Genomic DNA, 25,589 nt, shown 5'->3' on the forward strand with positions numbered 1-25,589 from the left:
CGTTCAGACTAACGCTGTAGCATTCAACCTTCAGTTAAATGGAAACCATTCAGGCTTTAAAAATGATTTTTTAAACATTTTATTTTCTTTTGCTGAAAAAAACCCTTAATGTGCTATGAAGGCAGGATAAAGACAGACATTAGTGATAGGAAAAGAATAGATTTTATTCAACCAGATACAAAAATAGCATTTCATTTTCAGCAATTTCTAATCACATTCAGTTGGGTTCCTGACAATTACCGCTACTTACACTCATGAACGAAAGTGCTCAAAAAGACAGACAGGCACTTGCACTCTACTAGATGTAAAATACATCATTTTAAACATTTAGTCCTGCATTGAGATTTACTGCTGGTAACACCCTTCTGAAAATAAAAAAAAACTAAGTGTTCAAAGTCATTAAGTTCAAATATTTTTGTAATGCATGTTCAATGTCGACTCATCTCTTTTTTACTTATAAAAGATGCTGCTTCTGTAAACTTGATTTTTTTAATAAAAGTAGAAAAGTGTAGTCATCTACAAATAGAGTTCTTTATAAAAGTAAAAAAGACAATTTTCAAAACAGAAATAGCATAAGACAGTAACAAAAGCTGTGCATTATTATCAGCTCTTTAAGTTTACAATTACACATTATTACATTATCCTAGCCAGTAACATTAACAATAGACAGTTTCTTATAGTGTTTCATCATGTCTGTACAGGTGATTAAGACAGATGCTGGACCTCTAGCTTTTGAAGATTTACATAGATATTTATAAACTGAAATATTTTCCATGCGATTTGCATTTACAAAATATTTACAGCATTTCACAATCTCGCATAGTTAATATTTACTCTGGCACCTGAAAATTCAATAGAAGTGTAATTTCTAATTCGGAAGCACAACACAATACACTGAATCATCAAACAATGTCTCCTTAATATTGCAGTGTATAAGTAAATGCGTGGAATGCATTGGATTTAGGTTTTTATGTGCCTACACACTTATTAATATTACTACTCAGATGTGTAAATACACTGATTTCACACTACAACCTGATCTTGAACTAATTATGAGATGAATTCTGCTTCTACAGTACCCACAAAATCTCTGCAGGATGAAGAAGGCTGTGCATGCTGTTTTGGTGCTGTGGGTGGTCTTCTAACTTTACTCTGAACTTTTACCTCTGAGCATGTGACCTTCCTTCCTGGCCAAACTGGGTTTAGCTACAACATAACATACACATACAGCATAATATACACTCAACAGCCACTTTATTAGAAACACCTATCTTGCAGGTCCACCTTGTTAAGGTCAAAAACTGACCAATGATTAATGAGGTAAAGGGTGTCTCAGAAATTGAGCATTAACCGAGCTACAGTCTACTGTCTGTAATTGTACACCTATACAGTAAACCTAAAAAGTAAGTGAACAGGTTGGTGAATGGAAGTTCAAGGTAGCGGTTTCTGATAAAGTGGACGGTGAGTGTGTTTAAACGATTTATGATCTGTACAATAATTTTTGTACTGCCCTTTGTTTGCCCTTTCTATGTTTAGATTGAAGAAGCTTTACAAAACAAATCTGTTGGTTAAAGGTAGGCCTGTGCCTAGTAAAGTTTAATAGCCCCCACTGACAGTACAGTCAGTTTAAAGACCTGTTTTTCATTTGTTGATTTATTTCATGTAAACCACTAAGATTCCCAAACGTGAATGTAATATCCCATTTATTGTACCTAGAATGGAAGAGATTGTTGTAGAAATGTAGTTCTTGAGCTGCGCTGCTTGGATGCGCTCAGGGATGCAGGCAGATATCATGCCTACAAAAAGTCATCTAATGAGCTTGATCTTTAAGAACAAGCTTATTAGGGTCTGTCTCAAAATTTCTGGAACAGATCATCCTATGTTCTGGATGTATCAGCAGATGTACTTACAAAAATAATAATAGCAACAGATTTTACTTTGTGACTAATTGAGACTACATCTCATACTTAATGTGTTCACTCACACAAGCTAAGCTGAATCTCTCCTGATGGCAAATATATTTTTACACTTTTAAATTTTTGAATTTTTTGAATGTTCAATCTATTATAATTGAGAGAAACATGCCTTACTTTAACCTCTTCAGTGCATGTGGGTAATACTTGAGAAAGATCCGCCGGGCAATGTTGTAGGTATCCCCGCTCGGTTTGGACGGGTATTTTCTCTGGTTGTAGATGAAGCCTTTCTCCACCTGGAACACAGCCTGGTTAAAAGTGTCCTGCCTGAAAGGACGGCCACGGTCAAGACACTCCACGAGCGTGTTCACAAACAGACCCCAGCGCTGTGAGTAATAGTCCTCCATTAGCCCTGCCCACTCCTTGCTGGCATAGTCGAGAATGTTGCCATCGGGTCCCCAGAGCGTGATCTGGTTGCGAGCGTTCAGGTCATACAGCTGTGCTTCCTGCTCATCGAGGCCCAGTGACCGTGCCTGCTCTAGCCACGCCCCTAAAAGGAAGTGGGCATCGCTGGAAAGTAGGCGGTCCAGTTCAGGTAGCAGGTCATAAACAAGCACGCCACCAGCTGTCAGGACTTCTGAAAGCTTCTGAGCCTGAAAGTCAAATTAATTTGATTAATAAACTGAGCATAAACTGGAATTTCCAGAACCAAAGTGTCTGGAGGCATCCTATCACAGTAAAGTGGGCGAGGAGGATGAGGGGCTTATGTTATGAACACGTCCACTTTCAAACAACTGCAAAATAGAGACATGCTATATAAAATTTTATATGAGACAGTTTAGGTTTTTGTATTGTTCACAGCTCAGTTGCACTGTTTTATAAGAGCACTATTTTGCAGTCACACTACTTTGCAATCTTTTGAAATAAAACAAGTATTTTTTCCTGAAATTAATGTGTGCAGTAAGTAATTAGAGCTCTTTAGAAGCAACACAGTTTTAACACCTAAAACATTAAACTCAACCTTGACCTCAAAATTCAGACCTTCAGAAGGCCTGAAAATACAGGTATGACTGGGTATCAGCCAAGTAAAGTATAAAAAGATTGACTCTATGTGACAAACTTAAAAAAATCTAATTTACACAGTCTTACCCTTATCCCAAATGTAGTCAATCAGTCAAAAGTTTACAGCATACTGCTGTCAATAAAAATGGACACGTTTATGGACAACATTCAGGCTTCAATATGGCTGCTACTACTGTACTGTCCAGTGTCAGGAACCTCATAAGCAGCTGAACGACTACATTTGAGGTAAGAACAAAAATGTTTAAAATAGGATTTTTTACCAAACTATCGCTCTAAATAGGCAGTGTTTCACCTGGAATGCGTCTCTTATTTCTTGGTAGAATTCTGTAGTAAGGAGCTGAAGAGCCTGTCGCGTCACATCCACTAGATCGTACCGGAAGGTTTCCACAGAAAGCAGTGAAGGCGCAGCCTCCAATAGCAGCCTCCACGCCTCATAGACGTCAGCTGGGTCGTACCAAATATCTGTCTGCATCTTTAAAGATGGCCGGCGCACAAGTGGACTTCGGTTGTGGTTCTTGTATCCAGGGATGGTGCAGTTGTACGCGCTCCGGAACAGGAGGCGCCAGGCGACTGTCAGATTCTCATCCATGCTGCCATAGCGGCAGGAGGCATACAGCGACACCCATTTGACCAAGTTTACGGGTTCCTTTCTCCAGGCCAGCTCAGACATCAGCTCATAGACCACTGGGTTCTGCTCGATGCCCTCAGGGGTCATGCCCAGCCCCACCAGGGTGGAGTTGGGGAAGCGGAGGGCCTCAAAGGGGCCCAGGTTGATCCTTTCTACCGTTCCAAACAGACCGCTGTTTCCTCCAAAGTTGTGCAGCATGCACCAGATGAAGGGCTGCCCATAGAAGGACTGAGTGAAAGAGTACGCAGGCATGGACTCTGCAAATAGATCCAGCACAATCATGCGGCCCAGCGGGACACCACGTAGCAGGGCCTCCACCTGGGGAGGCTTCCAGAACTCAGGGTCATTGACAAACAGCCAGGCCTGCATCAGCCAAACCGCCTTTGGGTCCACTGCCAGAAACAGATAGCAAGAGAGGAAGAGAGTGAGTAAGGCAGCCAGAGAGGGCATGAATAAACAACAGTGAGGAAAATCTATGATGGCCGATGTATGTGAGCACCAGCAGGGTGTGGGAGTAACACAGTTTTGATGACACCTCGAATAAGAAGCAGACAGTCTGGGGTTGAGGACCCCGACTGTGTCCCAGAATTGCAGGCGGGTCAGTTCTGGGTTATGAAACTAGAACAATTACAGTCAGACGTGCCATGGACTGAACACGGCGCTGGAACATTAATTGAGGCCGCCAAGCTGACACCGAGCCTGTGTGTGCTCTTCACTCAAAGCAGGAAAGCCTTTTAGCATTAGCCACTTCTCCAATAAGAGAAGCTCTCCGTCCCCTCAACTGCTAATAGATCTGTCCTGTAGCCGATGTATTTGTGGCCAACATATTAAATAAATAGGAAAATTTTAATTATTAATATTAATCCAATAATTTAAATTACAGCCAATAACTTGGTGCCCCTTTTTGGGTCATGTATGTATGGTTAGTGGTGGGCTTTTTCTGTTCGCTCACCAAAATGGATAGCACAGGACCCCACACTGCTACTCTATTAAGGATCCTTGAGCAAACCTAACAGAGTTCTGATACTTTGTAACTGAAACTTGTTGCTAAAAACATAATATAATTAGTGAATTCAGCGACTTGAGACTAAGGTCATCAATGACAAGTGTCAGCTAGAGCGTGGTTCTCAAACTGTTCCAAACCAAACCTCTAGATAGTACAGATTTTTGCACCAATGTAACTTGCAACACATAGGGATAGAGTGAAAATGTGGACTGTTTCGGACGGATTTGAGAACCACTAGACTAGAATGGTATAAAGCTACCCAGCACTGGACACCAGAGCAGTGGAACTGCAATCTCTGAAGCTACTGAATACTTTTCAGATGAGTAACAGTGTTGTTTGTGAATTGCGCTCTTGTGGCTGACTGCAATCAAATCCTCACAGCAATGTTTCAACATAATGTAAAGCCCTCCCAGAAGAGTAGAAAATGTTGGATAGGCAGGTGTCTACCAATTTTTGGACGTAAAGTGTGTGTATGTTTATTGTAATTGTCATTTCTGATTTCGCCATGACAAAGCTATGCAAAATCAATTAATAATCCACCTTCAGAGTTTTACCTAAAATGTACAAGTTTTAAAATGCTCAGTGCACTTCATATATGTATTAAATATGCTTTAAAATGCAGTAAGAGTAAAATTTATTTTGGTTATTGGTATCTGTATAAACCAAATTCTGTTTAAAACAGTGCAACCCTTGTAGCAACCAAACATTTTAGATGTCTGTAATACCTGAGGTCATAGTGGTGAAAACTGCACGGCTAACTGAGGCAAGGTAAGCGGGATCAGAGGAGGCAGGATTCATCTCATTAAAGGTGTCAGTGTTGTAGATGTGGTCTGTCCCAAACTCCCTTACAACCTGGGACAGAAAGAGAGAGCCGATTCTCTGGAAGAGTGGGTCACGTGGGTCCAGGACATAGGCACAGGAATAGCTGCAGTTAAAATGGCTCCAGGGACCCAGCTTGGTCACATTTGCTTGAGGAAACAGGCTAAAGACAACATAATGGTGCTTAACTCTTGAACACAGGATTCTGAAACCGTTCCATTTGGGCCTGCACGCTATGCACAAAATATCGTATTGTGACTATAGCGTTATATTATTAAATAGTAATAACAAATGACAAATCATATTACACAGTTTTATACAAACTCAATTTCATTAAAAACACAGATTAAGATTAACTAGTCTGAAATATTTTGGTTTTTAATGAAAGTTATTACCGGGTGATTCCCTGAGGCACAATCCCTGAGAAGGCTGGCAGTACAGGAATCATTCCAAAAGCTCTCATACGATCCACGATCTTAAACTAGTGGGAAGATAGACATTTGAAGTCAGATTTGAATCATCAATTTTATTGTGTGCAGCTTGAAAGTGCACAAATAAAGTAAATTATTTTTGTCTTGTAATCTGTTTTAATGTAAAACACCAAGATTGTCTGGCTACAAAACAGTCTATAGCAGTGTAAGGCAGTGTTATATAGCAGTGTTTTTTTTACCCTGGCTGTGCTTGCTAATTAGCTATAGTCTTCCACACACAGAACCTTTCCTAGAGAAACATGAATGCAAGTTGTTTTGAAGTTGTGAACACATTTGTTATAAATGAAAAAGACATAATACAACCCCATTTCCAAAAAAGTTGGGACGCTGTGCAGAATGTAAATAAAAATAGAATGCAATGATATGCAAATCATGTAAACCAAGGAAACATAAAATGTTGAAACTGAGAAATTGTATTATTTTTTGAAAAATATGTGCCCATTTTCAATTTAATGCCAACGACAAATTCCAAAAAAGTTGGGATGGAGTCATGTTTACCACTGGGTTTCATCAACTCTTCTTTTAACAACACTCTGTAAGCATTTGGGAACTGAGAAGACCAGTTGCTGTAGTTTTGATAGTAATATGCTTTCCCATTCTTGCTTAGCATAAGATTTCAGCTGCTCAACAGTTCGGGGTCTCCTTTCTCATATTTTTCATTTCATAACAATCCAAATGTTTTCAGTGGGTGACAGGTCTGGACTGCAGGCAGGTCAGTTTAGCGCCTACACTCTTAATACAGAGCAATGCTGTTGTAATACATGCAGAATGTGGTTTGACAGTGTCTTGCTGAAAATATTCAAGGAGTTCCCTGAAAAAAACGTCATCTGGATCGCAGCATATGCTGCCAAAACCTGTAAATATCGCTCAGCATTAATGGTGTCTTCACAGATGCGCCGGAGCGCCGCTTCAATTAGCCAGCAGCTAAAAACAACTAGCCTGGAAAGATAACGCTCCCCCGCTCTCCAATGCCTCACAGCTTCCTCAGTTTACTTTCGTTTAAATCAGGGCTGTAACTAACATTAACCCACTTCTTTCTTTCACTTTCGTTGCTCGAGAATGCACTAATACTAAAATATGACGGTTTGGCGCTGTAACACGGCGCTGCAGACGTGATTTAACACCGCTAAAGTTGTTAGGATGCACAGAAAGAGGTGAGTTCAGACAGTACAGTTACGTCACTTATCTCGTCACTCGGTCACAGGAGAACAGATCGCCGGTCGCTCTACTCAATCAGGGAATGTATAACTCCACGTTTCAGACGTTGCTAAACTATATTTGGCGACCCTTTTTTTTTTCTTGTGGCCTCCTCCCTTTCTAATCAAGTCGAAAAACTCGGAAGTGCACCCTCTCCTGGTGACAGCAGAGTAGTGTCGCTTTCCTTGCAGTAGAAAACGCCACCAGGGCTTTCGCTAAAACGTGGAAGTGTGAGAACGGTGTATTATATCGAAAATTTATCTAACCTGTCTTATCGCTCTATCGAGGAAAAGTTATATTGCGATACTTATCATTATTGTTTTATCGCCCAGCCCTAGGTGGCAGTGTTTCTAGATCCTGTTTATGTACAGTTTCTTCTTTGCGTTTTAGAGTTTTAACGTGCATTTGTGGATGCAGCGATGAACTGTGTTCACAGACAGTGGTTTTCAGAAGTCCATGCAGTGATTTCCACTACAGAATCATGTCTGTTTTTAATACAGTGCCGCCTGAGGGCCCAAAGATCATAGCCAGTAAATACTGGTTTTTGGCCTTGTCCCTTGCATACAGAGATTTCTCCAGATCCTCTGACTCTTTTAATGTTATTATGTATCATAGATGATGAAAAGCAAAAGTTCTTTGCTATTTTATGTTGAGAAATGTTATTTTTGAATTGTTTGCTTGTGCAGTCTTTCACAGACTGGTGAACCCCTCCCTATCTTCACTTCCGAAAGACTCAGCCTCTCTGAGATGCTCTTTTTGTACACAACTTTTTTTGGAACGTGTTGTTGGCACCAAATTTAAAATGAGCATATATTTAAAAAAAAAAAAATTCTCAGTTTCAACATTTGATATGTTGTCTTTGTACTATTTAAATAAAATATAGGGTTTAAATGATTTGCACATCATTGCATTTGGTTTTTATTTACATTTTGCACAGCATCCCAACTTTTGTGGAGATTGGGTTGTATATATTGATGATATACAATCGTAATGTACAATAATACTATTAGACTCAATACTATTGGATTTCATATTTCATGTACTGTTATACTGCCCAAACATACATTTGGTATTACAGTGTCATTTTCTAGAAGAAACCAAAATGGAGGCTGTGTAGAAAAGTTCTAAAAATGCAAAGATCATACTTGCAGAGAGAGCTGTTTGATGTGCCAGGACTGTGGCAGCGGCCCTCCCCACTCAAACAGGTTCCCCATCCGATTCCATGCCAGGAAAGCAGGACCTGTGAAGAACTGACTGATCTCTGTCTGATTTAGACCCAGAGACATATAAACCTACAGGAGAGCCAGAGAATGAGAGACAGACAGCAGGTGATTCAGAGGTAGGAGAAAGAGAAAGAGGGAAAAGAGGAAACAGAAACGTCAGAAAAAGTGTCGTCAAGTCATTTCTGACTCCTGGTGACCACATAGATAGTGTTTCTCCAGAATATCCTGTCTTCTGTTTGGGTCTTCAGGCTTATCGATGCCTGGTTCTTGATTCCTCTGATTGTATCTATCCATCTTGTAGCTGGTTGTCTTCTGACTCTTTTACCTTCAACTCTTCCCAGCACAATAGTCTTTTCCAATAAATTGGTTCTTCTCAGGATATGTCCAAAGTTCAGTTTGGTTATCTGGGCTTCGAGTGAAAGGTGAGGCTTGATTTGGTCTAGGATCTATTCGTTTGTTTTCTTTGCTGTCCAAGGTACTCTTAAAGTCTATGCCAACACCAAAGTTCAAAAACATCAAAATCTTTCCTGTCCTACTTGTGTATTGTACCGCTTTCATGTCCATAAAGAACCAGAGGGAAAACAAGATAAATTGTTGCATTTAAAGATCTTTTAAATATCTGTTTTCTTGGTAAAGTACAGAAGCGGTTTACCATTGCCTTCTTCTGCGCAGTTGAATTGATGTCTTTGTCATTGTCACTGGTGATCATACACTGATGACATGGTCCTATATTGCTGCTGCCCAATATAGGTGGTAGGTTTAGTGTGGCACTTCTGCTAAGACCCTGAAAGGAGTTAAAACTCCATGCAGCATAGCTCTCTGTTGCTCCAACGCACGCAAGCCTCCTCGCCTCGACAGGGCACCATACCATGATTAGGAAGTAAATATATAACGTAAGTTATATATTTTCATGTCCTGTTAGTGGCCTGTTGGCTACGCTGAACTGACCTTAAACCATTTAAAAACTAATCAAATTACTTGTTAGTATAGTACTGGAAAAGCCTATGACTATTAATAATCTTTTATTACTGAAACAGTGGACTAAAGGTAGGCAGACTTTGAAAATCACTGATAGGTGACTCTATGCGGCCAATCAGTTCTATTAACAGTTTAATTAACTAGCAGTGATTACAAAATCCAGGACTGAAAACTGGATTCAGGGTCCATAGTTGAAAACCTCTGCTGTAAGGTCTTCAACTACGGACTTCATGTACAATAAACTCACATTTGCACTAATGACGTCTCTGATGAGAGGCACCTCACCTCTTGCCATAATGCCTCCTGCCCTGTGAATGCCAGCGGCAGATTGATGCCGTTCAGCGCCATCCAGTCGATCTCTCTCTGCCATCGTGGCCAGTCCCACCATACAGTGGAGTAGCTCTGAGTGCACACATTCTGGTAGTACCTGAATCTAGATACACACAAAATGAGACAAACACAATGGAAAATTAGACCAGAGAATTGGGCCTGACCGACATATCATTTGGCCTATAAAAATAGTCTATAGTAACAGTAAATCATACTGTGCTCTAAACCACATCGACAAGTCTGTTTCACCTTAATGGGCCTTAAAGCTGAGAGAATTTAGGTGATGTATTTGTGGAAAAGATTTGGGTGACTATTGACTTCTAGTATTGCTTATCAACTTTAGCCTTGTAGCTCTAGTTCTAAGCTAAAGAAGCACAATTTAGACAACAAACGTCTTGGCTGATCGACTGCATCTGGGGTAAGTGGAAAATTGTGTACATTTGATTTTTCACTGAACCATTCCTTTCCACAGGGCAAGCTTTTCCTGATTAAGCACTGATATTAAGCACTGTTTGTTTCAGTTTACATTAAACAGATACATCTAATGTGATAATCATTTATTTGTGCTGATGCTGCAGTACTAAAATAACAAAAACATGTACAATGCATACAATTCTAACCTTTAGCATGAGGATGTACTAACACAGAAAAACCTTTTTTGAAAAATGAGACAAATAAAAGCTAATAAACAGAAATTAATCAGAACCGTTTAATATTCTGGGAATCTCTGCTTCAGATTGAGGACGCACAGTCATATATGACAATTCACTGTTTAATTAAAACTACTGGGGGCAGATTTACTAAGAGAGGTGCTGCTTACCGGCAGTCTACTGACACTTTGCACTGGTGGGGATGGCGTATTTAGTGCCTTACCTACTAAGAACTTCCATGCAAATGAACACAAGCGCAACCTGATAAGTAACAGCTCATAAAGCTCAACACGTCTGTTTATGGGAAAAATCCCACCCTTCAATAAAGCCACAAGCAGGAAAATCCCCCTTTGTTGCAGAGATCTGCGCATGTGCAGTTGCCAGAATAACACGTTTTTTCGTGTGTTTTTTGAGTTGAATGCTACAAACTATTTATAAGATATTTGTCATTTTACTGGGGATGTCAAATATGTTTTTAAAATAGTAACAGGCTTTCCTATAAGGACTATGGATATAGGCAGGTCATCAGTCTGCATTGCACATGTTTTTGTTTTCCTGTGATTTCAGTGACCCTATCTAGCCTATATTCTGCTCTACCTTTCCAAACCTAAACAGGCATTCAGGCTTTTGCTCAGCATTCATTTTATCCCTCATCTTTAGTCTATAGAGTAAGGTCACATTCTAATTGTGTGCTATTCCCAGGCTCACAGTGTGTGCGTGCATGTGTGTGTGTGTGTTTGCGTGTGTGTATTGGGGGGCATAGCGCATGACTGCCCATGTGTATCTAATGAGAGAAACACACAACCACAAGACTTAAAAAGCTCCGTCCACCACGCAAGTGTCCACTGTGCTTCCACCAAACAATAGCAAAGGGGACACCAACAATGCACCATTTTTCATGGGTTTACGAGCCGCACAAAACACCATAGAGGCTGCCCTGCGGGGACCCGCATAAATACATACATAAGACAAACAAACACGGATGTCCTAACACGATCATACTGAGCAAATTAACAGAATAAAAAGTTTCCCAAGATAAACACTGTCAAAAACAGCTGTAGCCTAAACAGAAAAACGCTGAGCATTTCAACAGTATAACAGTTGTTGAGGGAAATTCTTTAAAACAGGCAATTCATGGTATGTTTGTCATGCTGATGAGTCCGTTCATGCATGTATTAAAGATCTCACTCTAAAGCTACAGTCACACTACACATTTGCAGTTTCCTCCATGTTGGTGCAGCTAACGAGCTAGCTAACTTGCTTTATAATGACAGAAAAGTGAACATAATTATATCAGAAAATTCTATACCTGCATGAGTGTAGTGCTGCACACTGATCTGTAGCAAAAATGTAGATAACTGGCATGGTTGGTGACTAGTGTGGGGCTGCGGTTAGCCAAGGAGCTAACACTGCAGTCAGCAAGCTGGCTAACTTGTCCACCACAAACAGAGGTGGGTCATGGATCCCACCACCCAATGGGCAGAAGACAGAAAACACCCTGGACAGATCACCAGTCCATCACATAGTCACACACACTCACACCTAGGGGCAATTTTAATCTCTCTAACTGGCCTGACTGCATGTCTTTGGACTGTGGGAGGAAACCCACACAGACATGAGGAGAACAAGCAAACTCCACACAGAATGGACCTTGTCATCTGGCCAGGGAATCAAACCTAGGCCCTTCTTGCTGTAAGGCCACCACAGTCCCATACTGAAACACCATGATATCTATTTTCAGTTTGAGCGATATTCATAGTGATATGCTTGCTAGATATGAGCATTATATCCATGATGTAATGGCCAAAGTAAGACTTTCTTTTTGCTTAGACGCAGAAAGCATGGGTTCATTCTCTTGGTTAAATGTACAGTTAATAGCTTTATCAATGTTAAGTTACTACAAATTGATACCACATTATAAATATACATAGATTGTGTGCACTTATTTGCGTGTAATTTGTTTAATAATTAGAGATAATGAGGGATGTTTCACTTCTTCCTACTGATATTGAATATCAGCCAATATCAACATTGATGTAACACTTGTAGCACTTCAAATGAGCATCTAAAAGTCAGCTATCATGCTGAAACTACTCAAACTCACACAGTTAACAACATCAGATCACACAATGTGAGTGTGTGCTATTTCAGATTAGATTTGTTACAGGATTGGATGGAATTCATTCTTTTTTCCTCTCTGAGTCCAACTGATTAAACAAGTGGAATCAGGCATGTTTCTTGATTGGAATGAAAACCTGCAGCCACACTGGCACTTTGTGGACAAGACTGGACATCCCAGGGTTATGTATTTCAGTCTCCACTGCTGAATATGGGTGATGGCTTCTGGTGTCCTGTGCTTCACAACAGCTCTCTATTCACTATATCAGTGGTCAACAATGCTGCTCTGGAGACCCACCTGCATTCAGAAGCCCTTAATTAGCTGAATGAGGGGTGTTAGACTTGAGTTGGGGCTGAAACTCACAGGAAGGTACATCTCTAGGAGGAGGGTTGGTGACCACTGCCTTATATAGGCAGCTACACAGGTCAGGTTTTTACACTTAGCTATTCTGCAGCTGATCTGACCACAACACATAGCAGCTGCAGATGTACCTCAGACAGTCCAGGTCTGTGTTCATTTGTTTTAGTTTCCTTTCCTGTAAATAGATATAGCTGCTCTGTGGCCTGTGTTTCACTCTACACGCTTAAGATCAATGGTCACCAGTCTTGTATGCAAAGGGCCAGCACGGCTCCAGGTTTTTATTCCAATCAAACAGGAGGAATCGTTTAGGAGAAGAGAAAGAGGAATTGTTTGAACACTGAAAGCAAGTGATTTTAGTGAAAATTCCCTATACTGACAGATAATTTTGTGGGTTTCAAGCAAAATTATCTGCCAATATAGTGATATCATGTGACTTTTTAAAGTAAAATAAGTAAAACATGACTAGAAATAGGTTAAATCAAATTTATTAAGCTTACAACATAACTTTAGGTCATAAAATAATAGCTCATATTTTATGCTACTTTTAAGTCTAATAAATAATAAAGGCAATATTTAACATGTACAACTAAGCCTTATTTCTGCTTTGTTTATGTTCAAAAGCATCTGTAAAATAGGCTAAAACGAATAGATGCTAAACTACAAAAAACAGTTTACATCCCCCATGTTTGTTTACAGATTTGTTTACTGCTTTCATATAAACCACATGAATGCGTCAGATGTACAAGTTCCTCTTGCGAGAAAACTACCAGACCCACTTGCACTTGAAAGCAGCTTTGGAGAAAAAGCAGAACTAAACTGTGCCAGTCAGAGCTACTCTGGCTACTCTACAGCACTGGGAACCACTGTCCGAGTGGGACAGGACATTCAGCTGATTTTCATGTGATCTACTGACCAAGACACATGGCATTTGTAAAAGTACTTCAGTTACATACATGGCCTGGTTATTTGTTTCAGTCTCCAGTATTGGAAATGGGTGATAGCGCTGCAGTCTTTTTGGGTTTAATTAGATTACACACTCAAGTATTAAGACGGGACTCATTTCCTTTTCCGTTTATCAGTTGGTCCTGTTGTCTCTCTGTATTGAACATTTTCGTATTTTCCAACATCTTAAACTCACCAGCTTATTTCCAAGCAACCCAAGAGAACACGCTGAACTTGTGTCACTGCAGGGCAAGGCCACTCCAAGACCACAACTGAGGACCACTGTCTGTAAGGGGGTTATAAATGCCTGTGTATTGTTTCTGTCTCCAGCTTTGCAAATACGTGACAGCTCTGTGGCCTGCATTTCACTTTAGATCGGAGGTGTCAAACTTGGTGCCTGGTAGGCCACAGCTCAGTGATTTAGCATTTTCCCTCTCTCAGAACTCTGTATTCAACTCAGGAAGCCCTTGCTAATTAGCAGGTGAGTTGAATCAGTTGTGTTTAATGAGATAGAATACCAAATTCTGCAGAGCTGTGGCCCACCAGGAACAGTTGGACACATCTAAGGTGCTTTTGGGAGCTGGACTGTGATCCCCTACGTACAATTTTCTGTGATAAATTATGTCAAGCTATGCTTTTCAGAGTCTTGGGTTATTCATTTGAACAACTGCATGTGTCATAAAAACAAACTCTGTAAGTAAAAACAACCAGCACTACACTGCAGTGTTATAATGCAGTGTTATAATAAGACAATGAACTGCACAGTAACAAGCAGCAGATTTGATGTCAATGAGTTATGCCATTATCCTACTGGATTAATGTATTCTTCTTACAGTTTGATTTTTGCAAACACTGAACTAAAAAATGTACTCATAGTTTTTCATATTGTTTTGCTAGTACAAAACTAGATATTGTGATACTTGCTGTATGTTGTGAAAATGCCTTCACATATCTAGCGATGCCTATATGTCCATGCCTCACATTACATATTGTCCACCCTTACCCAGGGCAGTGGTCGACAACCCTGGTCCTGGAGATCTACTTTCCAGCAGAGTTTAATTCCAACCTGCAACTTACATGTTACCTCCTCTCCATATCTAGACTAATGCATCCGGTCCAGCCAATCAAGGATTTCTGAAGATGGTAATTAGCTGGAGCAGGTATGGCAGATCGTGGTTGGAATTAGACTCTGCAGGAAAGTAGATCTTCAGGACCAGGGATGGTGACCAAAGGGCAGTCAACCCTCCTCCTGGAGATCTACTTTCCTTTACAGTTTAGCACCAGCTCGTTTCTGATATGCCCGCCCCCTTACTTAACACTAATGCATTTGATCCAGCCAATCAAGAACATCTGAATGTGTTAATTAGCTGGAGCAGTTGTGGCAGATTGTGGTTTGAACTACAGTCCACAGGAAGATCGATCTCCTGAACTAGGGTTGGTGACCACTGCTCTAGTGGTTATCCTATGTTGAGCCCATCGTCCATGCTCACTCGCTCTAGGAGGGAACAGTTCACCTGTGCTGGCTCTGGATCCGAAGCACGCCGGTGAGGGGAGGTAAAGGACGAGGTAGGTCCAGCTGATCTCCTGACCACGACACATGGCAGTTGCAGAAGTATTTTAGATAGTTGTATATTCCGGTGGCCACCGCAACGCCGGTGCTTCCCACAGCCACGACTTTGTTGTTTTTCGTGGACCGAAGCTCGCACACGTCCAAGCCGTCGCTGGACAGACTGCCGTTAACGGAGACGATAAAATCCCGAGCGCGGTCTCCCAGCAGCCGCCGGAGCAGATCCGTCACCGCTCTGGACTGAGTCTGATCGCCAGCTTTCGTTCGTAGGTGCTCCAAAGCGCCGTCTACAGAGGCGGCGACGACGAACACGAAGACAAGAGTCAAAAACGAACCCCGCCACGTGCGAGTCATTTTACTTACTTCGAACATTTCGGCGACATCGGTTGCAGGAATGCATGAAAACATCCAAACTTTTTCCCCGCACCATTGATTACCTCGGAGGAACAGGAAGCAGACTGCGACGACCAATCAAATGTGACTAAGAGAGAATTCGGACCAATAGGATCGCTTCAAAGCGAAAACACGACGGTGTGCGTCACATGATTCAAAAAGTGAGGAGGAATGACTGAAGACTAGAATAAAGTTATTAAAGTACATGTTTAATCTTCTAAAACCCTAATGATAAAAATGCTGCCCCTTGTCATTTATAATAATGCATATACTGCCATCGCTATAAATTTAATACTGTAGAACTTCAGAATTCCCATAAATCTCAGTTTCCTCCATGTCAAAAGGTCGCAAACCGTGCTTTCTGTCTAGTTGTATTTATTTTATGATGGGATTTTTTTTGTTTGTTTGTTTTTGTTTGTTTGTTTTTTTGGTAAATGCGTTCCTTTGGTGTTCCTTGGTTTCTCCAGATTTGTACTCGGTGAAGGTTTTTTGTCCCTAAGCGTATTGCATGCTGTGTATTGATACTCTAGAGTGGAATTCTTGTCAGAACACTACCTAGAGCAGTGGTCCAACCCTGGCCCTGGTGATAAATATTACAACCTTCCTGCACAGTTTGGTTCCAATCTCTATCTTATAAGCCCCTTACTTAAATCTACTATTGATCCAGCCAATCAGGGACGTGGGAAGAGGTTGATTAGCTCTTAGTAGTTCTCCAGAACCAGGGTTGGAGACTTCTGAACTAGAGGAAACCTGCCAGCACACGAGTACTCAATACAGTTCTGGTACACAGTCTAGAGATGCCCAGTCCTGGTCCTGGAGATCTACCATCCTGGTGCCATCTGGTACTATTTTCATTTTGGACTCACTCATGAGTGACCTTTAGTGTCTGACAAACCTGGAGGACATTACTGGGTGGCAGTTCTTCTCTCTGCACGGATTTAAAAATTCTTTTAATTCTCTTTCATTTATAGCCTAGTCATTACATATTAAATGGCATTTCATTCATCAGATTTTTGCATTTGCAAGGGATTGCCCTAGCCTTTTGAACTGTCTTGGGCCTTGTGGTCCAAGGCCCTCCAAGACCTCCGGCAGTCAGTGGTCTCTAGGCACTGGCCCCACCGATCTGTTCAGTAATCCACCCCTCTATAGTGGTACACATTAAAGTATACTCTAGTAGGAATACTGGCCAGTGCAAATGTACCAGTCCATCAGTACTAAGTACAGTAAACAGTTTTTATGCTGATATTTTGTATGCTGATGCTCATAAGAGTCAGTACACAGGATGCAAGTAACTATTACATTTTTTCAGATAATACCAAAATATAAAACGATAAACATAATTGTAACTTGAAAAATGTTGTTGGTTTCTTCCTCAGAGAAGGAATAAGGGCAAATTCCTCAACAGAGTAACAGTTAATGTAATTCTAGGAACAAACAGTCCAGCCAGGTTTGCATTGTTGTAAACTACAATTTTGCTGTTTCATTTATATAGAGCTTTTATTGAGCTGAAACAGTATTAGTTAAATCTTACAAAAAAGAATGTGAGAATGCTGGAATGTGAGACCAGCTGCTGTAGTTCACTTCATTCATTCATTCATTCATTCATTCATTCATTCATTCATTGAAATCCATTTCTTTACAAACAGGAATGTGACATGAGGGATTTTTTAGAAGTTGGTTTAGAACAATTGTTTTTTTAATCCAGAAAGGAATGCAACACTGATGAAATACATATGTTACAGTTACACTGCAGTGCAAACATGCTGAAAAACATCATGGCCAACATCACTGCATATTTTACACCAGTAAATGGATTAACAAATGTAAATTCTCAACTGGGAGAAGATCCGCTTTGAGAGAGTCCTGCATGTTGATTTCACAGCTCTGTTTTCACAAGCTTTATGGCTCTCTCCATGTTGCTCAGCACTGTCAGAATGAATATTGTCATTAAAGGCAGTAACGTAACATTGAAAGTAACATTGAAATCTCTTCTGCAGTACTCAGAGAAAGCACTTTTGGTACATTATAACTGAATTACATTTGGAATCAAGTAAGTAATTTGAACTTACAGAGTTTTATATCACTTGGCTCGTAGGCATACTTGCGGTTGGAGTAGCGGCCAGTGATGTCAGCCCGAACAACCATTGAGGGATCTGGAGAAACACAGAGGAATGAGTTAGTTATTGATAAAAGGGTTCTCTTATCAACTCAACTAGGTCTTAAAAAATCTCATTAAAAATATATATTTAGTTCATGGAACCATGCTAAAATCTATGCACATTTTCATACTAGTTCTGCATATTGTGCTTGTTTATCAATATATGTCAAATGTTCAAAAATATTATACCATATGTGTCAAAGCACATCTGTCATTTTTTATATGTTAGACATATAAAGACATAACTGTTCTTATTCAGGAAAAGATTGAAAGAAATAAGATTAATCCTAATAGAGAAAATATGCAGTCAATATCCTAAAATGCCTCATAGTGTTCATCTTGAAATGAAAAGCTGAATTCCAAAATTATAGAATTTTCTTTTTTCCATGATATACGTTGTTATCTTTACAAATACAAAAATATCAATGTTATAATGCAAAATTATGACTAATAACACTTGTATCATAGAAATAAAATGTTTTCCATTATACATCAGCTGTTATTCTTATATAAAAACGTACTATATCCAAAATTGTTCAAAATGGATGTACAGCATTTTCAAGTTGGATAGAAATGTAAGAATACTACATAAAAACTAATGTTCAAAAACATTTTAAAACTGACTTAAAAATGACATTTTAAAGATGAATGGTAGTGTACTTTAATATAAAAACAAATCAAAGCTTCAATAAATTAGATGTATGTGAGAACTTAACATAAATTTCCTTTATTTACAACCCCATTTCCAAAAAAGTTGGGATGCTGTACAAAATGTAAATGCAAAATGCAAAATGCAATAATGTGCAAATCATGTAAACCCTATATGTAATTGAAATGTTGAAACTGAGAAATTTTATTGTTTTTTTTTTTTTTAGTATATGCCCATTTTGAATTTGACACCAAAAACACGTTCCAAAAAAGACTGGTAAAGTTGTGCAATGTTAAAAAAACACCTGGTGGTTGATTGGTAACAGATCAGTAACATGATTGAGTATAAAAAGAGCATCCCAGAGAGGCTGAGTCTTTCAGAAGTAAAGATGAGGAGACGTTCACCACTCTGTGAAAGACTGTGCAGGCAAATAGTGCAACAATTCAAAAGTAATGTTCTTCAACGTAAAATAGCAAAGAACTTTTGCTTTTCATCATCTATGGCACATAATAACTTTAAAAGATTCAGAGAATCTGGAGAAATCTCTGTGTGCAAGGAACAAGGCCAAAAACCAGTATTTGCTGGCCGTGATCTTTGGGCCCTCAGGTGGCACTGCATTAAAAACAGATATGATTCTGTAGTGGAAATCACTGCATGGGCTAAGAAACACTTCTGAAAACCACTGTCTGTGAACACAGTTCATCACTGCATCCACAAATGCAAGTTAAAACTCTAAAACGCAAAGAAAAAAAACACATATACAAAGGATACAGAAATGCTGCCACCTTCTCTGGGCCCCAACTCATTTAAAATGGACAGAGGCGAAGTGGAAAAGTGTCCTGTGGTCCAACATTTGAAATTCTTTTTGGAAATCGTGGACACTGTGTCCTCCAGGCTAAAGACCACTCAACTTGTTATCAGTGCCCAGTTCAAAAGTCAGTATTCATGATGGTATAGGGGTGCATTAGTGCACACTGCATGGGTGGTGTGCACATCTGTGAAGGCACCATTAATGCTGAACAATATATACATGTTTTGGCAACATTTGCTGCCATCCAGACAACATCTTTTTCAGGGAAGGCCTTGCATATTTCAGCAAGACAATGCCAAATTACATTCTGCATGTATTCCAACAGCATGGCTCTGTATTAAGAATCCAGGTGCTAAACTGACCTGCCTGCAGTTCAGACCTGTTACCACTAAAAATGTCTGGTGCACTATGAAATGAAAAATAAGACAAAGGAGACCCTGAACTGTTGAGAACTGTTGAGCAGCTGAAATCCTATGCTAAGCAAGAATGGGAAAACATATCACTTTCAAAACTACAGCAGTAGTTCCCAAACGCTTACAGAGTGTTGTTAAAAGAAGAGGTGATAAAACACAGTAGTAAACATGCCCCCGTCCCAACTTTTTTGAAACGTGTTGTTGGCATCAAATTTAAAATGGGCATTTATTTTATAAAAAAAACAATAAAATATCTGTTTCAACATTTGATTTGTTGTCTTTATACTACTTAAATGAAATATAGGGTTTAAATGAGTTGCACATGATTGCATTTTCCCACTTAAAATCTTAGATGTTTAACATTTTTATTAGTAACTACAAACTAATCACTAAGTCATTCTTACATTATATAGGTGTGTAATAAGAGTTTGTATCTGCTAGTGGTTAAAGTAAATATTTTAACATTTTTAGATGAGGCAGATTTAACACAACTAACCAAATATTTACAGACTTCTGAAAGTTTTGCATGGTTGCATGAATTAAATTTAAGTTTATACATAATGTTTTCAGTGAAATTAATTACATAAGTTGCCAGGTGCTTAGTGAGCAGACAAGGAATAAATATAATAATAGAAAAAAAAAAAAAATCTGTCCATGCCCTGCAGAACCTCAGTCCATATCTCTCAGCTGTTGACTCACCAACGAAAACGATTCTGGGAACATAAAACCCATCAGGCGACAGATGCTTGTCTGTGGTTTCATGCTGTAATGCAAAAGCATTCACAAGATTACAAACATGGTTCATTGTTTTTTTTTTTCATCATAAACATAATCCATTTGACTTTATCTGTAGGAATTAAAAATGTGTAATTTAAAAACCCTCACCACCAGGTTCAGGAGAACAAAGTTCTCATCAGCTAGCTTCTGGATTTTTTCATCCTCAGCAAAAGCTTTCTTCAGAGCTGAAAAAAGACCAGAACAAATACAGTACTGTGCATAAGGCAGAGACCACCCTTATTTCAAAACAGCCATTAAGTACATTAGGTTACTTATTTCAGGAGATATTCCTGAGGAGATTAGATATGAGATCATCTACTTCTGTAATGAAGGGGGAGGTCAAAGGAAAATAAGTGGAAAAAATAGGGGTTTCCAAAACTGGATTTCAAAAATGATTAAAAGATCCACAGAAAATGCTCCTAAATCAACTCCACTCTTGCTTCAGATCTAAACAAATCCACAGGTGTTTCTGTCCACTGTGAGAAGACAACTCAATGATATGGGTCTGACAGAATGTGGAGCTGTCAAGAAGCCATTACTGAGAAAAGGAAACAGACAAAAAAAGAAGAAAATTTACACTAGATCACCGAAACTGTACACCTGAGATGTGGAATGTTTCATGGACTGATGAGTCTTTGTAATTGGGATTACTTGGATCGTGAGAAGCAGAAAATGCAACCAACTTCTAAGACTGAACTTCGGTGGTGTGGAAAAAAATATCCCTGCAGATTTCTTTCAAAAACTGAAAGCAAGTCTCCTAAAAAGAATGGAAGCTGATATTAATCTGTGTAGTCTGTGTAATTTTCTGTTTTTTTTTCCTGATGCTGAAAAATGAATAACTGTATTTAATGACTGTCTCTGATGTTTGCACAGTACTGAACATTTGTGGACATAGTCAACAAAGTGGCATTAGTATCCTGGGCCCAGTTTCCCAAAAGAACTTTACCTTTAATATCATCTTAACTGTAGAAAGAGTGGTCAGTGTGATGCTTGCTCTGCCACTCAGTCCTGATCAAGTAGCCAATTTGGCCTAAAATTGTCAAAGTATGACTGAAAGCCTTTTCCTCAAGCCTAGCCTGAAGTTGGATCATGAGGACAAGTCTGCAATCGGCTGACTTATTAGCTGGAGTTCAAATCTTACCCTGGCTGTGTGGGCAGTCATCCAGATGGAAAATGACCATGAGAGGCTTATTCCTGTGGTAGAAGTTTTATATATTAGAACATGGTGATGGCTTTGTGAGCTCACAGTGTTAAATACAACCATACACATGCTTTAGAAGATATAAAGCAGGTGTGACTGATCAAATGCATATTGTACTAGCAGAGCTAATGTTTCTCACTTTGAGCGTGCCCAGAAGAGCGCCTCCTCGTATGTCTGAGCCCAGATCAGCTGATCACCCCATCCTGAGATAGAATGAGGGCAAATTCACAACACTGTATGAACACTTCTCATACTGAGTCCTATCCTTTGTTACTGAAACTATATATTTGAAAATAAAGGTGCCACCAAGGACAAAAGGAGATTCATGATTTTGAAGAACATTTTAAAGGTTTAAAAAACCTTCACATAAAGTAATCGTTCCATACCAGTTTAAGGGTTCTTTTTAGAGCCTTTACATCATGTAGAGGTTCTTCACACTTGAAAAGATTCTTGACTTACAAAAATGGTTCTCTTGTTTCAGTGGAAGCTTCTACGGAAAGATTTGTACTGAATCAAAAATGGTTTAAAGGCATTATGCAAAGAAACCTTTGTGGCACCTTTATTTTTAATATAATAATGTCTTTGTCACAAAAATAGGAATAACTAAGATTTCCTCAACTTATTGGCATCAAACTGAGCTGTCCAGGGTTGAGAATTGTTCCAGTGCGGTTCCACAGAGAGTTGAGTAGTAATGAAATTATGTAACATGGTTAAAAAATCAGGATTCAAAAGTAACAGTATTCCGTTACAGGTACAGAAAAATGGCAGTAATTAGATTATAGATATGGTATGAAAACACGAACTACATTCAAACCACGATGCACATCAGATGCAATTTTTCAGATGACAACAACTTTCACAAGTGACATGAATTCACTTCACCAATTTCTGTTACCACCTTGGTTTGCACTGCAACAGCCAAGCGGACTAGATGGTTGTTTTTCATCCACATCAAAAAAATTAGTTCATCAAATGTAGTGTACATTTCCAAAAGTAGCTCAAGCTCAGCTACAGGCATCTGATATATATGTGAAAATATGTTTCAGCTCCTGAACGAGGGACTAGACTCTTTACAAAATGGAAAGAACATGGAATGAAATGGAAGAACTTTATTAACTGCTGTTTTCATTTGCCACCCTAACCTAGCCACCCCATTGTGAAAGTTCTGGCTACGCCCCTCATACATGTTTAAAGCAGTGGTCACCAACCCTCCACCTGGAGGTCTACCTTATTGCAGGTTTCCCCATCAACCTAAATCTAATAATCCAGTAGCTAATCCAGCTAATAATTAGAACGATCATGTGGGGTCGATTAGAATTGAAGCTGACGTCTGCAGGATGGTGGGTCTCCAGGAGCAGGGCTGGTGAATACTGGTTTAAAGTAAACCTGCCAACCCTCATTCCTCACAACTTAACAATAAAGGCAGCCATGTGGAAGAAAGTCTCACCTTTGGAGAGAGTCTGAGGAACTCTTCTCTCCTTCTTGACAGCGGCCTTCTGTGTTTTCCCCATGATGGAAATCATGACCACAAGGACCAGGAGTATTGACAGCAATACTTTAACCATCTTCTCAAACTAAGAGATTAAACAGATTGACTACAATTGTTAGGAGTGCTAAACACCTTCATGGTTTTGTCTTGCAAGCTTTACCAAAAACAGCAATACATGAGTCAACTGTGATGCTATTCTCTTCTATGTCAAAATCTGTGATAACCACATACACAGTTAAAGAGAGTGTCTAAGCATCTAAGACACAGTATATAGGACAAAAGAAGAAAAGGAAAAAATGAAAAGTTTGATGCTGTGGAGTACTATGATTTGTTCTTACATTTCTCTTTTGTCTGTGTTCAGAAATAATTATTGTTGTAATATAATTTGTAAGGCATTATAAATTGTTTTTTCATGGCTTAACATCACAAAATATAGCACCTGTATTTGCAGGCATAACTAGATAGAAATTAACTTAATTCATTTATCTCCATTAGAAATATGTAAAACTTTCTGTAATCAAACTCTATAATAAAACATCCATTTATTAATGTCAGTATGAATACTTTTCAACTCTTGAATTATTATAACAATTCTAACATTGATTTAATGAGGATGTATTAATAAAACAAAAGTATAGATTTAAATTAATCTTAAAATAATACTTCAAAGTGATTTACCTTCGCTTTTCGCTTCTGGTTGCAAAGTGAGATACAGGCAGAACTCTGTTTATGACTACATGCCGAGATGCATCATCTGCTTTCTCTCTCAGGTATAAGCCGGTATTTCTAGGAGTGAAAAAACCGCAGACATGCTTAAGAAATTGCAATACTGTAACAGGAAACTGTTTCACAACCTCCCTTAACATCTTGCATCGGTGATTCAGCATTGACACTCGTGTAATGGTGACTCAGTGAACGGTCGATTCAAAAAACGAAATATATTGTTACATGTTTCACTATGTTTGAAAATGTAAATATATCTATTACTTCTTCATTTGGGATAGCACCCACAGTGGCACTGCTGCAGGTTCACAGATGCATAAATTTCTAGTAAGTAGAATGAACAGATATTTCAGCAACTACCTAAATGCAACTTAGAATAATGATATATACAAATTCCGGAGAGAGACAGAAATCCAGGAGCAGCATTGACATCGCTGATTTAAGAAGTTAAACTATCCAGTGCAGTCTGTGAGTGTCTGTATTCCATCACATTAGATTTATAATGAAACAATAAGGTTAAAGTGCAGAATGTCAGAAATTCACCTTTAATTTAAGGGTATATCTTTATTGGGTAATAATACAAACTCAATTCCAAAAAAGTTGGGACATTATGTGAAGTCCTAATAAAAACAGAAAACAGTGATTAGTGATTAGAGATGGTTTACCTTATGAACTTTACTGTTTTTTGTAAATATATGCTCATTCCAAATTTGATGCCTACAGCACGTTCCAAAATAGTTTGGGCATGTTTACCACATCACTTTTCCCTTTGACAAAACTTGATCAATTGCTGCATTACTGTATTTTGTACTTCATAATGTGCCACACGTTTTTGACACAGGTAAGCCAGTTCAGCACCTGCACTCTCTGATTTTGCAGCTGTGCTGTCGCAACACATGCAGATTGTTTCTTGGCGCTGTTATGTTGAAATAAGCATGGACATCCCTGAAAAAGACGGTGTCTAAAAGGCCACATTTGTTGCTCCAAAATATGGATTTGCTGACCAGCTGAGGGTCATTGCATCATGACAATCTACTAAAAGTAGAGTTGGTTCTAGGTATGTCTTTGCATGTGAAGTATGGTGCTGCTACCTCTCAACAACAGGACCAAAGAAATGCGGGTCTGTTAAGTCAGAATAAGTCAGTCATGATCTGTCTTTGCTACATGTTTAAGCTGCATATTTTAGTGTTTTCTCTGCTTGCAGCTCATGTGACTCAACTCAGCAGCACCCTCATGATGCTAAAATGGGTGTATTAAAGCAAGGAGAACACTGAAATTGGCAAAGCTGGGAGAATCCAGGACCAGGAATAGTAAACACTGCTCGTCGTTGGTTTCATACTGTAATGAAAATGAAAAGCATATAAACATGGTCCACTGTGTTTTTCATCATAAACATAATCCTTTGAAATTTTTATGCAGGAAATAAGTTCACTCACTGCCAGGTTCAAGAGAATGAAGTCCTCCTCAGCTAGCTTCTGGATCTCTTTATTGTACGCAAAAGGACTGATAAAGGACTGGAGTTACCTCTGGACATTGTACATAGTGCCAGTATGTTTACACATCTTCTACAAGAACAAACTTTAATTTGGCAATTTCTGTTTATTTCCTAAGTTAACGTATTGAAAATCCGCTTCGTGTCATGCCTAAGAACACCCTTCCCGTGATAAAA

General features: G+C 39.2%; 2 protein-coding genes across 2 annotated transcripts; both read right to left on the reverse strand.

Annotated features, from left to right (window-relative positions):
- Nucleotides 1-180: 180 nt before the first annotated feature.
- On the reverse strand, nucleotides 181-15,744 carry naglu (N-acetylglucosaminidase, alpha). The gene is made up of 7 exons (XM_036591799.1): nucleotides 15,254-15,744; nucleotides 9,624-9,771; nucleotides 8,283-8,429; nucleotides 5,845-5,930; nucleotides 5,356-5,612; nucleotides 3,289-4,016; nucleotides 181-2,566 (listed from the first exon to the last, which is right to left on the reverse strand). The coding sequence occupies exons 1-7, from the start codon at nucleotides 15,712-15,714 to the stop codon at nucleotides 2,087-2,089; spliced, it is 2,307 nt and encodes a 768-aa protein (XP_036447692.1). The 5' UTR covers nucleotides 15,715-15,744; the 3' UTR covers nucleotides 181-2,086.
- Nucleotides 15,745-17,387: 1,643 nt separating this feature from the next.
- On the reverse strand, nucleotides 17,388-25,589 carry LOC118822631 (anterior gradient protein 2 homolog). The gene is made up of 9 exons (XM_036591812.1): nucleotides 25,357-25,589; nucleotides 23,876-23,983; nucleotides 23,156-23,282; nucleotides 21,848-21,911; nucleotides 21,649-21,701; nucleotides 20,616-20,692; nucleotides 20,430-20,493; nucleotides 17,769-17,852; nucleotides 17,388-17,625 (listed from the first exon to the last, which is right to left on the reverse strand). Exons 3-9 carry the CDS (start codon nucleotides 23,271-23,273, stop codon nucleotides 17,576-17,578), a joined length of 510 nt encoding a protein of 169 aa, XP_036447705.1. The 5' UTR covers nucleotides 23,274-23,282; nucleotides 23,876-23,983; nucleotides 25,357-25,589; the 3' UTR covers nucleotides 17,388-17,575.

Source organism: Colossoma macropomum, unplaced genomic scaffold (assembly GCF_904425465.1).
Source record: "Colossoma macropomum unplaced genomic scaffold, Colossoma_macropomum, whole genome shotgun sequence".
Lineage (NCBI taxonomy): Eukaryota > Metazoa > Chordata > Actinopteri > Characiformes > Serrasalmidae > Colossoma > Colossoma macropomum.